Genomic DNA, 19,474 nt, shown 5'->3' with positions numbered 1-19,474 from the left:
ACGAAATTTTAAATAATATTTGTGTTTACATTGTATTTTAGTTAGAGTTGTACGAGTGCGCTCTATGATTTTGTTTGTTCATACCTTTTTCATTTCAATACTACACCTTATATTGTATTTAAGACAAATTTGGGAATTCTCTAAAATGAATTTTTTTTTGTCAACACACTTATCGCAACGTTAACATATAAATAAATCTATGATGGAAATAGAAAGACAAGGCACTTGACAAGTACGAGCCTAAAATAAGCGAACACCTGAATCTTACTCTCAACTAGTTAGTATCGCGCATATGACCTTTTTCTTCGTTATGTTTTCTTCTTACTTCATACTTTACTATGTTAACATGTCTTTTCATTACACCAGTAGAAATGATAAAATAATGAGAAAATGATAAGAAAAATAGTTGGTAAAAGGATATTTATAACGACGAGATGTAGATTTGAACAATTAAATGAATCCAAATTTCAAAAAGATTAAAGTTGTAAAAAAGGATACTATTACAATCAAACATTTCTATAACAGACTCGTTCGTTCTGATATTTTTTATCTGCTATATATAGTAAAATATTGCTATAGAGGACATATAATATAACATAATATAAAAATCAATTTCGAAAAAACTCGATTTTTATAGCGAATCAATATTATTATATAGGTATACTGTTATGGAAAAATTTGACTGTATTAACATAATGTGGTTTCACATTTTTGGACGTTCAAAAATAGAAATGTGAGTGAAACAAATTGAGATTGAATGAATACATTGTTAGTTGATTAACGACTGAAAATAATGACAATTTTAATGATGTGGTTCCAGTAATCAAAGAGCCTTTGACTGCCAGTCAATGGTGAAGATTTCTATAAATCAGAACCAAGAAAAATGTAAACTGTTGCAAAAAGAAAAATTCTTTTAAAGCAAATGTAACGATAAAGCTTTCAGAAAGAGGAGCAAAGGTGCATTTGGCGGTGCTGCACTCATAAAAACTGTGCATATATAAATAATATATTAGTTAGAGCTGGAACTGGAAAGTGCAAGTGCTCCATTTATTATAGGCAATTGGCAATTTATGAGAAGCACATGTTCTGTCTAGATAGGAAGTTAATTTGTTTAAGTCCTCCATCCTTGATAAAAAATCTTGAGTTGATTTTGGAATACTAGATGGCTAAACAAAGAAAATTAATTTTAAAATCACATACTGTATAAACAAAACAGGAATTGAAGTGCACTGTAAATAACCAGAGGACACAAATGCAATCACTAATAAGAGATGAAAAGTCAAATATTCTTAGTCAGTACAATTATGTAAATACATACAACCAAGTTATACCCCTCTATGCAATAGCAATCACATTACAACTACATTCATCAGGAACTCAAGTACTAGAAACTCTAAAGCATTACTAACAAGGCCCCCAAAATAATAGTTTTAGAGATCAGGAATTTAAGCTTGCTTTCTTCAAAATACATGCATAATCACCATCCTGCAAGCAACATGTCAATTGTAGGTTGAACATCTGTGAAAGAGCTGCATGTAAGAGTAAAATCTAGTAGACACACAGATAACCAGCACATACAAGAAAACATGCCTATTACGCAGAAGGTCGATGATCTTTCTCGTGAAAAAACAAAAGTCCGCAAGATTTTGCTTTGTAATGTATCACGAACAATTAGCAAATATTTCCACTGAAAATGCTACCTTATATACCCATTATGGTACATACCAGTTTCTACTCTGAACTATAACCATAAGCAGGCACATCTATGGGTTTAACCAAGCTGCTGTTATTACCAAGGTTTGCAAGTATAATATATAAATTTTGATTTTTCATGATAATATACGGAAACTTATTAGAATTTTTACTGAAACACCTTGTATAATTTGGAGACTTATTATTTGAAAGACAAAATTGCCCATGCTATGATTCTTGTTTAATATGATACTAGGGGCATTTAAGGAAATTCAAAAGTGGGTATATTATAAATTACAAATTAATAGGTAAACTGTAATATCCACAAAAAAGGAAATGTGAAGATTCAATTTCGAAGAAACAACAATGATCAAATTTTGAATGTTTTACAGTAAAATGTCCAAGAGAACGCGACATGAGAGTAAAGATAAACGCAGAAGATTTAAAAATTTTGCGATGAAGAAATGCACATTCGTAGAAAATAAAGAGCAAAGTAAAGGTTTGAGATTGCAAAGAAGGTAGGAACGGCTTAGTTGAATGAAGTAACCTACATACACTTACAAGCAGTCAATTGAAGAATTAAGTAAACAACGGTAGAGCAAAAACCCAACAAATCAATTTATGACTCATGCAGAAGCGTAGATGAACTTCATTTGTAGCAATTTCCATCCACAATGACCTACTTTCTGTCTTTGCATGTCCAACAACAATTGGACCCCTATACTTAATTGGAATTATCTCCGCCTGAAACTATTAAAACTCTTGCTTCCTTATAGTTTAATCTTCAACTTGATCTATGTTCGACTATACATTCTACCGTTTTAGCTCTTGAAGTGATGTTTTAACTCTTGTATCTTATAGTAATAATATCATAATCTATTCAAACCTTCTCTTATTTCAGATATTCAATTCTGAAGTATCTGATTTCCAAGTCTTTTACATAGATTTATTCATGAACATTTCACGCACTCACTGTAGAGAAAAAGATTCTTCCTCCGTAGAAATCAAAGATGTAAATAACCTCTGTAACTCCTATAACTTGTAAGGATAATGCATAAATAGCTCCTTGGATCGGAGCACTACTTAGGGTGCCGAGCTTCTGAGTGAGCTTCAGATATATGAAGCACAGACACTAAAATGTAGATGCTGCATATTGGTTTCGGACAAAAACCAGACAGATATGTGCAGGAGGCTCCACCGACACACTTTCTTGCATTTTTTATTTTTGGGGTGTCTTTTAACTTTGGCATGGGTGTACCTTGGTTCAGACATGAGTTCTATTATTTTAACACCATATAGGTCCAATACCTACAAAAATTAAGACCTTAGTAGAATAAACAAAGCTACTGGCCAGACAGATTACCAGAGTTCCTTTGGAACACATAACGGCAAACTCGAAGTGCAGACTTGAATTGTCCCACTGGTTCGCTGCTGTTGTATCCAGAGTTCCTGTCTTCGCCTTTTCTTCCTTTCTTTGCATACCCTTTCATGCTGGATGATTTTGTCTTTTGGTGCTCTAAAATGTTTTAAATTTAATATTTGCAATTATAAGAAATTTTTCTTCATTTCCCTATGTTTTTAATTTAGTATTTGGTGCAATTCGGGTGTCATATATTCTATAGATTATGATATGTTGTACTAAATTTTTTGAATTTATTTTTCTAAATATTCATATTCTCAATGCTCTTATACAGTGTCCAACATGTTTGGTGCTCCTTCTCTTTAAATTCGCAATTTTCAGATAAAAGTGTCTAACATGTGTAATGTATAAATGTTTCACCCTAACAGAAATAATGTGCACCATACAAATTACAACAACTGTGGAAGAGGGAAAGACACAAAAAAGTAGATTGTAGACCTACGTATATAAAGAACAGGGGAACAGCGCAACAAAAAAGACCTCCTGCAATTAACAGATTGAAATAACGCATCACGCAAAGCAGTGCATGGGAGTATGGCATTATCATAAGTTGGCATTTACCTGCATTTCAACCATGGAATTGAAGATCTGGCAGAGCAAATCATTCATTTGGAGGGCAGTCGGGAGTTTCTGAGATTTCATCCTCGCTTTTCGGAACTTTACTTTTTGACCTCAAGTTTTTCAGGTCCTTCATTTCATCTTCAAGGTTCATCAACCTCTTATCCAGCATCTGAACCTTATCAATACAAACCTCAAACTGACTAGCATATTCTTCCTCCGCTTCTTTTGCTTTTTGTTCCAAAAGCAAACAAATGGATCGATTTTCTTCCTCTTGCTTGAGGCGTAGCTTTTCGATTTCAGCAGTGCTCAACATTAAACCTCCAGGACCAGCATCTTTGTAATATGGTTCTTCAGGCAAATGGAACTTTTGCCTATACTCGGAGAACTGCTTCTGCGTATCCTTCAATGCCTTCCTGTAACCATCCAAAATATTTCCCATTATAAAAAGCTCCCGTTCAAGACGACAAATCTCTTCGTCTTTCCTTTGTACTTCTTCATATCTAGACTTATGCAAGTGTTCAATTACACTGTCCCTTTTATGCAATTCGTTGATCAGAAGTTGCTGGTTCATGTTGAATTGCTCCTCATTCTGTTCTTTGGACTCATACATCATCCTAGCCCTCATCATTAGCTGCTGCATTTGCTCCATGCATGAACCAAAATCTAATGGCTTCTGGTCCCATGCGCCCTCATTCCTCAACCTCTTGTTGCTGCCATTGAGAGAATGGTCAGGCTCAATCTCAATCTCTCTCTTACTTCCACTACCAAAAAATGAACCGCCTGTATGCATCTCAGCTCTAGATGCAAGAAGCTCAACTGAAGACTGATCGTGAAGTTGCCCCTGTGACGTAAATGCGATCTGTGAAGTTTCCATCGCTTGAAGTAGATTTCCTGTCAATCCATCCCCAACAAGAGTATCATCACTAGGCATAACATCAAATCCATCTTCAACATCATCCCTCTCCGCTCCTTCCTCCTCCTCCTCATCATCATCTGCCAACTCATGGTCTTCTTTCTTCTCCTCATCATTATCCAAAGACACTGCTTCCTGCATCTTACATCTCTGTAACAAGGGCTCATTTGCATCTGTTCTCTCATAAAAAAGCCGATGTTGCTCTTCCTCCCCCTCCTCCTCTTCCTTTTGTTCCTCAACATCCATCATCTCCACATCCTTTCCCTCTTTCTTCTGGCCAAGATCCTGCCCCAAAGTCAACTCAAAATTCAGTCCCTCATCTAATGCTCTATCCTCTTGTTGAGCTTCACTTGAGCCACCAACTTTTGCATTGTCCTCATTAACACAGTCATCCTCCTCCTTCACAGCAACTTCAAACTCCATTTTTTCCGGCTCTTCACCAAACAATACCTCCTCACGCTGTGACTTTATCAAGTACTGCAAATGTGCAGCATAATAACAGTCCACTAATTGGTCCCCTTTCATCAATTCCTTCTCGACCATGAACCAGAACAATCCAGCCCAATCCACTCTCTCAGGGTGCCCATCTTTTATAGTCTTAATCCAATTTAAGACCTCATTAGGCATTATAAATGTGTCCTCATGCAAAAGCACCCAAATCGACACAAAATCCTCAAGAAAACCTATCGACTCCTCAGACAATACATCAGCATCCAAGTCCAGACCATCAACACTACCTCTGTCCTTCTTCACAGGCAGCTTAAGTGCCCGGGCTAAATCAGCCCGATTAACCAAGATTCTAAAATCATTAACATAACTATACCTCAATTTGGAATCATAAGTAGCAATTAACTGCGCAATCAAATCCACCCTTAAATCTCGATCGAATTCTATATGAACAAAATCCCATAATCCCAAACGCTTCAGTAACTTCTCATGCCTACCAAAATCAAGAATCTTGGAAGGGAAAAAAGGAAGAGGCTTTAAGTTCTGCTTAAGTGTTAGAAGTCTTTTTTCAATGGCTTGTAACTTCTTAGTGCTGGCTTTACCCTTCTTACGCTTGATGCGCTTGTGGGTAGTAGTAGTAGTAGTAGTGGGTGACATTAGTGGAGGGTCAGGAACACTTACCTCTGATGAGTCAGCAATCGGTAAAACCACATTTAAAGAGAAATTAGGGAACGTATCAGCCGCACCTGAAATTTTCTGATCAGGGTTTTCTTGGTCTTTTTCGTCAAGAATCACTTCTGGGGTTTCTTGATTTTGTGGATTTTCTTGGTTTGTGGGGTTAAGGGGTTCCAAGATTTGGGGTTGAGAGTGAGATTGTGCATTAGGGTTGGAGGAGTCATCTAGGGTTTGGTCTACTTGATTTTGGGAATTAGAGGAGGCTGACATTTTGTCTATTTGAGGAGAGAACGTCTGTCAAGGGCGAGTTTCCTCTCGGAGGGAGCAAATAACGAGGAAGGATTTTCAAGGATTTTGATTTTTGAGAGAATGGGCTGCTTCTTGTTCGTCCTTCTGAGCAGAGTTCCTCAAACATTGCTAAATAGTACCATATTGTTATGCTCTTGGAGTTTTTCTTTCCATTTATTATTTATTTCTTTTTGCTTAAAAACACAGTTTACCCGAACTTATAAGCAAATTCCTTTTACATACTCTATTCGAGTAGATTTAACGCACACCATTTTTTATATTTGACCATTTTTAGCTAAATAAATATAAGATCCTAACACGTGTCATTAACTGAAAATATTTTAAAATTTTAATTATATCCACATCTTTTTCATCTTGCCCATCTCCTATCTTCCTCTATGGCTGTCACCACCATGGTTTGTTCGTGAGTAAAAATTTTGATGATACCAAAAATAAAAATTAATTTAGATTCAAAGGGCAAAAAAATACTCTTTAATTACTATTTAATAAAGTAAGTTTTTGCGAAACTTTCTTTTGATGCTTTGTGAATTCTGAAAGATATTTACGAATTGAGGTTCCGTTTTCTCTCAGTGCATATTAGCATAACGTGCGCCGCCATGGGGAAGAGAGCTCAGAATCCCTTGCAGAAGGCAATTATGGCGCAGGAGACCATTGCGTTAGGTGCACATCATCAAAGGAGAAAGGATGATCAACTGAAAGGCAGTGAAACTCCAACTTTGCAACTCGAGAAAAGGAAAATCAATAGAACAGCAACATGCGTGGATGAGTTGATCGAACAAGAGGAAATTGATGAAGCGGTACCACTTGTTTGCCAATTCGGGTCACCGGCAAGGGAATTGGGTGAAGGAACTTCAAAAACTCCACAACAATGGAAGGAGGTGTTGAAATCTGGGACTAGCCTGAGGAAATTGTCCTGGGCTGATGAAGTTGAAGCTTTACCAGAGCTGAATGAAAAGGGTTCCACTTGGGATAACTTCGACACTGCTAAGGTAACAAATGCTGGATTTAAACTTGAATTTGTTGGACCCGAATTCATGAGGTATCACTTGTTTGTGAAATTGAAGTAGAGGGCATAAGTTCTGAGATAGAGTACTGGAAATCAATTATTGTGTGTTATGTTTTGGGGGCTCACCCGCCATTCTCAGCATTAAATGGGTATGTACGTATACTCTGGGGCAAACATGGCATCAATAAGGTGTCTATGTTGGAGAATTGTATTGTCTTGGTGAGGTTTGACTCAGAGATAAGGAAGAATGCTGCAAGGTGGGATTTATCACTTTGATAATATAAACCTATTATAGTGAAAGCTTGGCATTCAGACATGGAATTCACACAGGAAGAGTTGTATATAGTCCCTATATGGGTTAAACTGCCTGGTATGAACTTTAAGTATTAGGTTTGAGTAAAATTGGGAGCTTAATAGGGAAGCCATTGATGGTTGACAGTCACACAGAAAAGAAGGTGGGACTTAGCTTTGCAAGGCTTCTCATTAAGGTTGAGATGGACACTTAGTTACCTGACAAAGTATTTTTTAAGAACGAGAAAGGGTTGCTCATGGAGCAAAAGTGCAGTATGATTGGAAGCCTATATTATGTAAATTGTGCAAAAAATATGGTCATAAATGAACAAGTGTGTAGGGCAACGAAGTTGCAGTAACTAGTTGACAAGAAAACACAGGATGGTGATGATCAAGTAGTAAAAGAACAAGTTAAGGGTACTGGAACAGATGGAAGGCAAATGGTAGAAGAGAACGCTACAACAGGGCTGATAGTTACCAAACCACGGCCTATGAAGGACAAATCAGGTTGGGTGACACCTTTGAATGTTGCAAAACAACCACCTCGACAGGCACAACCAGATATTTGAGTAGGTGGAAAGAGTTATCAAAACAACTTTCAAGTACTGGAGACTGAGGATGGCAATAAACACAAACAGATCCATCGGAGTAATAAATCTAAGTCTGCTAAGAATGTGGGAGGGCAAGCAACACCTCCCAGTGGTCATGGATAACATACTATGTTGGAGCGTTCGGGGTATGAATGCCCCTAACAAACAAAAAGAGGTAAAACTCCTTTGGAATAAAGAAGATATAATTTTGGTAGGTATGTTGGAGACAAAAATTAAGATTGAAAAAATAGACAAAGTTGCTAGTAAGTTATTTGGTGGCAGGGGTTGTATAACAAATCTGAGTGAGCATTATAACGGGAGAATATGGATGGCCATGAAACTAGACCGTTTCAAGGTGAACCTAGTGTCTAAAAATGCACAAGTAGTTACTTGTCAAGTTACTCATATTAGTCTACAAGTTACACTTGTGCTGACAATAGTATATACTTTCAATACTAAGGAAGACAGAAGCAGTTTATGGAGCTATTTAGAAACAGTGGTTAGGAGTATGGATAGCCCATGGATTGTTATGGGAGATTTCAACTATGTGTTGAACTTTTAAGACAAAATAGGAGGTAATCCAATAACTATGGCTGAAATAGCAGACTTTCACCAGTGTATAGAGCAACATGAACTGCTAGAATTGCCCACAAGTGGAAGCAAGTATACATTGAATGACAGACATGGAGATAATAGGATCTTATCCAATATTGACTGGGTATTTATCACTCTTGTTGGCTCAATTATATGCCTAATTTCAATGCACAATACCTAGAAGAAAGAATCAGTGATCACTGTCCACTCAAGTTATCACCCCTCAATGCACACAGGAGAGCAAAACAACTTTCAAGTATTGCAATGTGTGGATCACTCATCCTAACTTCTTAGTTATAGTAAAGGAGGGATGAAATCAGTTAGTGCAAGGATGCAACTTGTTCAGAGTAGTAAAGAAGTTAAAAATGTTAAAGCACAAGTTGAGGGATCTAAATAGAAGACACTTCAGTAACTTTATAGCTACAGCTGATGAATATAGAGTGGCCCTTGCCAGAGCACAAGTAGAACCACATAGCAATCCCGTGGATACTAGGCTGCAGGCAGAAGAACAACAAAAGTTTTAAAGATTCAGGAGGTCTTCATATCTTGCTGAAGTATTTTTACAACAAAGAAGCAAAGTTACATGAATTAAATTGACTGATGACAATAATAGATATTTCTTTTGTGTAATCAAGCACAGGAGATTATAACAAACGATAATTCAACTAACAGATAAACATGGGAGAATACAGACTGACCAAGAAGACATAGCAACAATCTTTGTGGAATACTATCAGGAATTGCTAAGGACAAAAGGAAGGAATAGACCACAAGCTTTCAAAGTTTTCTGAGGAATGAGAAGATATTGTCAACTACACAACAAGTGAAGTTGGTAAGGCCATATATAGCTTCTGAGGTTAAGGTTGCTATGTTCAGTATAGAGGAAACAAAGAGCCCTGGACCAGATGAATATGGGAGTGGTTTCTATAAAGCCTCAAGGTCCATTATTGGGGAAGAGATGACAAATCCTATATTGGAGTTATTTGAGAATGGTCAACTACTTATACAGATCAACTCTACTAACATTGCTCTAATCCCAAAAGTAGACAATCTCTTATTGGCTAGTCAATTTAGACCTACATCATGCTGCAATGTCATCTACAAGTGCATTTCTAAGACTATATGCAAGAGATTAAGCAAAACTATATCACTGATTGTTGCTGATAACCAAGCAACTTTTATAGAAGGGAGATCACTCATTCGTAATGTACTTATCTATCATGACATACTAAGACATTATAACAGGAAGACTAATCCAAGGTGCTTGATAAAAATTGATCTAAAGAAAGCCTATGACATGGTTAGTTGGGAGTTTCTGGAGGAAATGCTTAAAGGTTATGGATTTCCTATACCATTTGTACACTTGATCATATCGTGTGTTACAACTACTACATTTACAGTGAAAGTAAATGGAGGTGGATTTGGCTACTTTGAGGGAAAAAGAGGACTCAGACAAGGATACCCCATGTCTCTAGTATTATTTGTTCTAGTCATGGAATATCTAACTAGAGTGCTAATGAGAATGAGTGACCTCTCTGATTTCCAGTACCATCCTATGTGCAAGAGTAATAAGATCACTCACCTCATCTTTGCAGATGATTTGATGTTGTTCCGTAAAGGCAATCTCAAGTCTATTCACAAGATTATGGAGGCTGTGAACCGCTTTAGTGAAGTATCTGGGTTAGTGGCTAACATGGACAAGTCAAATATCTTCTTAGCAGGGATTGATGATGAATTATAGCAGATAATTTTGAGCAACACAAGATTCACCTATAAGGTACCTTGGATTACCTCAAACTTCTAAAAAGTGGAGCAAAGTTGAATTTCATCAATTAGTGGAGAAGATTACAAAGAGGATTAATTCTGGTTATTCTAAACAACTCTCATGTGCTGGTAGATTGCAAGTTATTAATGTTGTCCTATTTTCCGTAATAATTTCTATGGAGCTGTCTTCATACTTTCACAAAGTGTCATTAAGGAAATTGACAGGAAATGCATATAGTACCTCTGGGGCAGTACTGAAGGGCATAGAAAATTGGCTTTGTTGGCTTGGGATACAATTTGTATACGCATTGGTATAATGGAAACATATACACCCTAATTGTAAATGGTACCTACTCTGTCTCAAGCAGCTATATTGCATTGCTTGGTCGAATGTAAAGACTGTGGGAGATGGATTTGATATGGAGTGGTGTTATTCTACCAGGCAGAGATTTATACTGTGGCTAGCCAATCAACAAAAGCCTAACTAAGGAGAAACTACTGAAGCTGCATATTCCTGTTACTTGAGACACAGGATGTTGCTTGTGTGAATTGGATGTTTTAGAGACTCATCAGCACTTGTTTACAGAATGTAGTTAGGTGAAATCCATGAGAGGAGCATTAACAAGGTGGTCAGGTATAACTCTCCCAGAAATGATAGTACCTGAGACCTTGCACTGGATTAGAAGAAGGCATTGAAAACAATTTAAAATGAAAGCAGCATCAACAATGCTTGGTGCGATGGTCTATCACACATGGCAAGTTAGGAACTGGAAAGTATTCAGACAATTTAGTTTGAACATAGAATTTTATATTGGTCAAATTCAGAAAGAACTCAAAGAGAGGATAAGCATGCATGAAGAGTCAAGTAAAGCAAGGAAGTGCTAAGTATTGATTCGTAGATTGTGAAGTTAGTTCTGTTTAGCATTTTTTTGTACCGAGTTTATATATATTTAGCCATGTTTCTTGAGGTCTTGATATGCTGGGAAGTTCCTAGTACTGTCGATGCTCATTAGGGTGTAAAGCTTTTGGTTGTTATGGTAATATTCACAGATTATTACCAAAAAAGTAACTTTTTGCACTAGACTCTTACCTCCTTTATTTGGGTGAATATTGGGGGTATGATTTGCTTAATTGGATACACGAAATGGTGAATTGGACTCATTTATCTTATACAAAGTGTGAAAAAATTAATTTTCAGATATTCGATTTTTGGAAAACCAAAAAAGGTTAGTACTTAGGGCTCATTTGGTAGAAGGGATAACAGATGATTAATCCTGAACTTAAATTTGGGAAGAGTTTATCTCATGTTTGGTTGGGATAAAATCATGGTATAACAATAGTATTTTTTTTATCCCTATGAAAGGGTGGGATAACAATCCTGGGATAACTAATCCCGAGGTAATTAATCCTAGGTAACTTATTTCTCAATCAAACGTCCCCTCAATGTTTTAGGTCGGAAAATAAGATGAGGCCACTAGAGACAATAACTCTCTCAAATCACAGCTAACAACTTTTATTGTTACGTGCTCTACAAATAGCAACTACTCTCATTCACTATCATTTACGCATGAGTTATAGCATTTCGCATTTGTTTTTCTTTCAACCTATCAAGTCCAATTAAAGTTTTAAGTCTCATGTTCATTCAAAAGATCAACACATAAATGGGACAAAAGAAGCATCTAACATAAAGTAAGCATGTTACCACAAAGGCACAAAATGTTGAACTAGCAACTCTGTTTATATTCACGACTTAGCAAGTACAAATATCATTATCCCATAATATTATTACTAATATTATGGGAAAAAGTTATAATCATTTTGTTTTTCTAACTCCTAACAAAAAGGGAATCATCCGACGCTTGTTTGAATTTTTGGATAATTAGCTTTTGCAAACTATTTTGAATTTTGTCCCAAAAGATAAATTGTACACACATTAATAAACTATATTTGTAAAGTAATTCTCAAAATAGAAAATAACGTAAAAACAGAAATGTAGAAGAAGCATATATTAATTCGAGCCCACTGAATTTATAGTATTTCCTTAAGGAAATTAATTCCATCATAGTACCCGAGATTATGGATTGTTTCCTCCCAGGATAGAATGGATTACACACTGGTGAAGAGGTACTTCAAACCCTAGTGTTTCAACGAACAAAAATGGCGGCAACAATCACACTTACTTTGTTTGATTTGTAAGAAACCAAAGCAGAAAGGAATAAGAGATTTTAGAATTTTCATAAGGAAAATATGAGGGAATGGCTTGGTATTTATAGCTAATTGGTTGGGTTCAAACGAAGAGGTGCAACTCTTCTAGATGACTGTTCACGTACAACAACTATTACGTAAATGGCTATTTACACAAAATAAAATGGGAAAATAAAATCGGAGGGAAACTTTAAATTACCATTACAAAAACGGCCAATTTGGATTAATTATTAATGTTTAACAAATAAATTTGATTCAAAAAATAAATCAATCAATCATTTGACCAAATCTGAAGCCGAGTCGAGCGAGGGACGACGACGATGATGGCGGGAGGCTTGCCTTCTTCTCAACTCTTTAAGAGCTAGAAGAAGTTTAATCATATATATACTGAACAAATGAGTTTTCCTCCTCCAATATGGGACAATATTCCTTTGAAAAGGAGGAAAAGTCAAAATTTCATTTTTTCCCTCCATTTCCCATTCTCCTCAATTTAACTAAAAACCCAACAATTCCCCTACATGAATGGGGAATGGCTATCTAACGAAAATATGCATGAAAAAACTGTATGAATCGCAAGCAAGGATTAATCGTATCTGGATAAGTAGGTTTTCCTTTGAACTTTCTGTAGTGAATTTATGTCAGATATACTCGGTCAATCAGTAGATTTGATATCTTTAAACCGTCGAACTTTGGTGTATACCTAGACAATCATAACTCACACAATCAACCCTTAATCTTCTTTAGTTCTCATTGTTGTGTTCGTTTCAGCCATGAACACCGCCTGGTTTCATAAGTGCATAGAGAACTGACCTTACAAAATTCTCTCATAGGTGATTCCTAAATGTGTCATCTCGTAGATACATTACTTGATATACCCCCTATCAAATTTAGAAACCATTAAAAACCTTAATGCTTTATTCATAGTCATCTGTGCGTAACAGCTACTGGTGTCATCACCCTGCAAAGAGGTGGAACCAACCAAGACTGAACTTGGTACTGAATATTGTCTCATCACGAGAATGAATTAAATTATTTTTGTTTGACAATATTGAACTGTCATTAATGATTTTGTTTTTTCTCCTTGAACCTATATCTTGGGATCTCCAGTCTTCTAGGTAGAGTTATCGCCACAATGACTTGTCCTCGGCCATAATCCCATTCTCCCCGATAATCTTTTAACTACCTTTCTAGTTAGGCCTTTCATAAGTGGATCCGGCACATTATCGCTCAACTTCATGTGGTCAATCGTGATAATTCCTCTAGAGAGTAGTTGCCTAACGGTTTTATGTCTTCATCGTATATGACAAGATTTTTCATTATACAAAACGCTCTCAGCCCTTCTGATTGCTGCTTGACTATCGCAATATATACATATTGGTGCCAACAGTTTGGGCCAAAATGGAATATCTTTCAAGAAATTTCCGAGCCATTCAGAATCTTCACCGGCTTTATCTAAGGCTATAAACTCAACCTCCATTGTAGAGCGTACAATACAAGTTTGTTTGGACGACTTACAAGATACCGCTCCTCCACCGATAATGAATACATATCCACTTGTGGACTTAGAATCAGTTGAACCGGTGATCCAATTTGCATCACAGTATCCCTCAATAACTGCAAGATATTTACTATAGTGCAAAGCAAAGTCTTGGGCATATTTTAAATATTTCAAAACTCGTTTCATTTCCATCTAATAAGATTCACCTGGATTACTCGTGTATCAACTCAATTTACTTATAACACAAGCTATATCTAGTCGTGTACAATTCATGATATACATTAAACATCCCAGCACACGAGCATAATCCACTTGTGATATGCTTTGGCCTCTGTTTTTTGCTAGTGCAAGATTCACGTTAATTGGAATCTTTACAACTTTAAAATCTAAGCTCTTGAATTTTTCAAGTACTATAATGTAATGAGATTGCGATAATGCCAGACCTTGAGGAGTCTTCTGGATCTTAATACCCAAAATTAAATCGGCAACTCCCAAGTCTTTCATATCAAACTTGCTAGTTAGTATATGCTTAGTCGCATTTATGTTGGCAATGTCATTACTCATTATCAACATATCATCCACATATAAGCAAATAATGACTATGTGATTTGGAGCATTTTTAATGAACACACATTTATCACATTCATTTATCTTAAAACCATTTGACAATATTGTTTGGTCAAATTTCGCATGACATTGTTTGGGTACTTGTTTTAGTCCGTAAAGCGACTTAGCAAGTCTACATACCTTCTTTTCTTTACCTGAAATCACAAACCCTTTAGGTTGTTCCATGTAAATGTCTTCCTCCAAATCTCCATTTAAGTAGGCCGTCTTAATGTCCATTTGATGAATCAAGACCATATACCACAACTAATGTTACTAACGTTCGTATGGACGTAATTCTTGTAACTGGAGAGTTTGTATCAAAATAGTCAAGACATTCTCGTTGCCTATTCCCTTCGACCACAAATCTTGCCTTATATTTGTCAATGGCGCCATCATCTTTTATTTTCCTCTTAAAAATCCATTTAGAACCCAACGGTTTATTGCTGGGGGGAAGATCAACCAATTCTCATATATGGTTGTTCAATATATATTCAATTTCACTATTGACTGCCTCTTTTCAAAATAGTAATTCCGAAAAAGACATAGCTTCTCTAATTATTCGAGGCTCATTTTCCAATAAGAAAGGCATAAAATCTGGTCCAAATAAAGTAGGCGTTCTTTGACGTTTACTACGTGTTGGATCCTCTTGATTAGATGTACTTTCTTTTGTTTCTTCCCGAGGTCGTTTAGATCCTTCACCAATCGACACGGATATATATATTTTCGAAGAATTTTGCATTATCTGATTCTATAACCATATTATTATGAATGTCGGGTTTTTCTGATTTATGAACCAGAAATAGAAAATGCTTTACTATTGGTTGCATATCCTATGAAAATATAATCAACTGTTTTTGGTCCTATCTTTACCCTTTTGGGTTTAGGAACTTGCACTTTTGCCAAACACCCCCATACTTTAAAATAATTCAAGTTGGGCTTCCATCCTTTCTATTTTTCATATGTTATTGTGTTTTGCTATGGGGTACTCAGTTAAGTATTTAGTTAGCCGTAAGAATAACTTTCCCCCACAAGTTTTGTGGAAAATAAGAACTTATCAACAAAGCGTTCACCATCTCCTTTAATGATCGATTATTTCTTTCCGCAATCCTATTGGATTAGGGCGTGTAAGGGGCTATTATTTGATGAATAATTCCGTATTCTAAATATATTTCTTCAAAAGGAGATTCGTATCCACCACCCCGATCACTTCTTATCATTTTGATTTTCCTGTTAAGTTACATTTCAACTTTATTTTTGTATTGCTTGAATGCATCTATTGCTTCATCTTTACTACTAAGTAAGTAAACATAGCAATGGCGAGCACAATTGTTAATAAAAGTTATGAAATACTTCTTTCCACTGCGAGATGGTGTTGACTTCATGTCGCAAATATCTGTATGAATTAATTCAAAAGGATTTGAATTCTTTTCAACAGACTTATATGGATGTTTAATCTACTTAGATTCCACACATATTTGACATTTTGATTTATCACATTCAAACTTAAGCAATACTTCCAAATTAATTATTTTTCGCAAGGTTTTATAATTGTCATGTCCCAAACGTATATATCATAAATCATTTGACTCAAGTAAGTAAGAAGAAGCTGAAATTTTGTTATTCTCAACGACCATTACATTCAGTTTGATAAGGCCCTTAGTGAGGTAAAATTTTGCTACAAACATTTCGTTCTTACTTATTACAGCTTTATCAGATACAAAAATGTACTTAAACCCATTTTTGACGAGAAGCGCAGTAGAGACTAAATTCTTCCTAATTTAAGGAACATGAAGGACGTTGTTCAAAGTCACCACCTTGCTAGAAGTCACTTTCAGATATATCTTGCCACATCCTTCAATCTTGGCCATCGCAAAATTTCCCATATAAACTATCTCTTCGGGTCCAACAGGAGCATATGTAGCAAACGCTTCTCTAACAACAGAAACATGGCGAGTGGCTCCAGAATCAATCCACCATTTCTTGGGATTTCCCATCAGGTTGCATTCAGAGAGCATAGCACACAAGTCATCTATATCCTCGTACTTTTCAACCATGGTTGCTTGACCTTTCTTCTTGTCTTTCTTTGGAGCAGGACAATCTGCAGACTTGTGTCCAGCTTTCCCGCAGTGGTAGCAATTTCCTTTGAACCTCTTCTTGCTTGGGTTACTTTTTGGTCCAGAAGGCTTCTTTCTCTTTTTATTATTTTGTGGAGCATCCTCGACAATGTTTGCTCCCATTATTGTTGAGTTTCCACGACCCTTCTTTTCAGCAACTTTGTTGTCCTCTTCGATCCTTAATCGAAAAATGAGATCTTCGAGCGACATCTCCTTGCGTTTGTGTTTCAAGTAAATTTTGAAGTCCTTCCACAAATGAGGCAACTTCTTAATCAACGCTACAACTTGGAATGATTCATTGATGACCAAACCTTCAATAAAAATTATATTAGTAATACTAATATAACTAATACTTTCAAAAAAAGTATTAATTCGAATTATACCTTCAGCAAGGAGATCCTGAATAGTTACTTGCAATTCTTAGATTTGGATAACAGACTTGCTATCTACCATTTTATAGTCCAGAAATTTTGCGGCAACAATTTCTTCAATCCGGCATCTCAGTTTTCTATTTATTTTCAATCGCAATTCATTCGATGTCTCCATATTACTATAGACGTTATACAGATCGTTCTCTAGTCCGCTAAGAATTTAGTTCTTGCACAAAAATAAGAATCTTCCATGCCTCAGTCACGAGGAAGCGCTCATTTTTCGGAGTTTTGTCTGGCAAAACTGGAGCATTTCCTTAATAAACCTCAGAGGGAATGACCCGGTTTTTATAGCCAACAAGTTGGGTTCAAACGAAAAGTTGCAACTATTCCATATGACTATTCACGTAAAACAGATATTACGTAAATGGCTATTTATGCAACACAAAACGGAAAATAAAATCGCAGGGAAATTTTAAATTATCGTTACAAAAGCGGCCGATTTGGATTAAATATTAATATTTGATCTGAATTCGAAGCGGAGGCCAAGCCGAGTGAGCGACAACGACGTTTGGGCGAGGCTTGTCTTCTTCTCAACTTTTAAAGAGTTAAAAGATGTGTAATCATATATATACTCAACAAATGAGTTTTTCTCCTCCAATATGGGACAACACATATGTCGCGCCCCCCTTTTTCTCGCGAAATGGGGTTTGTGACATTTGGTTTGGACAACTCTTTCCTTTTGGGAAAGGGGTTTTGCAATTTTTGAAGATTCGCCATCTAATGATTTTAAGGTGCGTTAGGGCACCTATGGGTTTCAACTACAACTGCATTTGATAACTAGAGATAGGGTAAGGGCTTGAAATTATCCCATAAGCACCCCTCAGGATCCACTAGTGTGGTTCCCCACCAGATAGTTCTTTGTGAATTTGTGCAATTAACAATTAAGGCTCAAATAAGAGGAGATTTTAAATACACAACTGTTTGAAAATGATTAAATAAAGCAAGGTTTTGAAAAGAGTTATAATCTAGGCATGCTGATGAATGTAAAGGGGTCCTAGGTTTATTTGCAATATGGATCACATCAATGCAATACCCGATAATCACTCCTCAAAGAGGGACTACATTTGGCATTAGCGTACCGATCATCATATCCATATCTACCCTTCCCACCCCGTAAAGGTATTAAAGCGCGGATTGGTCTCGACCTCTATTGCATGCTATTACCCGTCCTATTCCTATCAGTCCCAGAGGAATTTTAGGACTACTATTCCTATAAGAGGGAGGATTTTAGGCTGACTCTTAGGTTTAAAGGTAAAAAGGCTAAGGCGACATACAAAAAAACACGTAGGACTGCATTTAAAGGGGAAACATGTAGGCAATTAGAAGGCTCATATAAACCTCCGCAAATAATGCATATAAATAGCACGACTCAAACACAGTTAAAGTCTGAATTTTAAAAAAAAGTCCTAAAGCAGGGAATTTGAGTAAGAACCAGATTCATTATATAGCTCAGATAAGAAGACCGAATCAGGCCTGCCTGTTGGTTGTAACGATTGATATTTAACGAAGGCAGTTCCAGTTTTATTCAAGCCATTACGTGAGGCTTGCCTAGGCGTAATGATGATATCCTATGAGCATGATATCTATAGTGATGCCGTAAAGCAGTGATTAATCTTAAACAGGCGATTTGGATCCTATAAACATGCTTTCTAACGGAATTAGATCGAGGCAGTTATTTGAGAAACTTATTAAAGAAACGACAGATTAATTAACTAATCCCATTCAGAATAATGAACTAAATGGCTTCTCCAACTAAACCGGTTTTAAATTCTATAGGCATGCTTTCTATTATAGCCACTTAGATCCTATAGGCATGGCATCTAAGTGTTAAAAGCTAACTTTGGACTTATAGGCATGATTTCTAAGGGAAACGAGTTTGGATACATGCTGTAACGAAAATCAAGCTTCAATTGCTTTATATCCTATAGGCATGATATCTAATTGTAAAGCGAATTATTAACCCTATAGGCATGTTATCTATTATTAAAGCCGCTTATCCTATAGACATGATTTCTAATTGTGAAAGTGAAGCATGCAGAATTTATTGCTGATCCTATAGGCATGGTTTCTAATTATGAAAATGAAGCATGCAGAATTTATCGCTGATCCTATAGGCATGGTTTCTAGTTATGAAGCGTGCATCCTTTATTTTAACAAGCACTGATCCTATAGGCATGTTATCTAAACAATTTACCCATGATATATACAACTACCCACCCTTTTTACTAATCTCCCCGATATTGTTTACAAATTATTACAGTCAAAATGATTGAATTACAAAAGAAGTGCAGAAATAAGAAATTACAACCAAAAGAAGCCTGATCTTGACTTCCTATCTGAGTTATATAATTAATCACT

General features: G+C 36.2%; 1 protein-coding gene across 2 annotated transcripts; it reads right to left on the bottom strand.

Moving 5' to 3' along the window:
- On the bottom strand, positions 1,228 to 6,206 carry LOC109233106. Of its 2 annotated transcripts, none has more exons than XM_019398870.1 (2): positions 3,674 to 6,206; positions 1,228 to 1,518 (listed from the first exon to the last, which is right to left on the bottom strand). In XM_019398870.1, the coding sequence occupies exon 1, from the start codon at positions 5,976 to 5,978 to the stop codon at positions 3,714 to 3,716; it is 2,265 nt and encodes a 754-aa protein (XP_019254415.1). In that variant the 5' UTR covers positions 5,979 to 6,206; the 3' UTR covers positions 1,228 to 1,518; positions 3,674 to 3,713. The 2 variants fall into 2 exon arrangements, with proteins under 2 accessions (XP_019254415.1, XP_019254414.1); XM_019398869.1 differs by having other exon boundaries at positions 1,228 to 1,485.

The sequence above is a fragment of the Nicotiana attenuata genome, chromosome 10, assembly GCF_001879085.1.
Source record: "Nicotiana attenuata strain UT chromosome 10, NIATTr2, whole genome shotgun sequence".
Classification (NCBI taxonomy): domain Eukaryota; kingdom Viridiplantae; phylum Streptophyta; class Magnoliopsida; order Solanales; family Solanaceae; genus Nicotiana; species Nicotiana attenuata.
The sequence above is the reverse complement of the archived record's forward strand: the minus strand, read 5'-3'. Positions and strand labels throughout refer to the sequence as shown.

Excerpts from the sequence above, each read along its gene's own strand:
- LOC109233106 (XM_019398870.1), bottom strand. The coding sequence starts at position 5,978 with ATGTCAGCCTCCTCTAATTCCCAAAATCAAGTAGACCAAACCCTAGAT.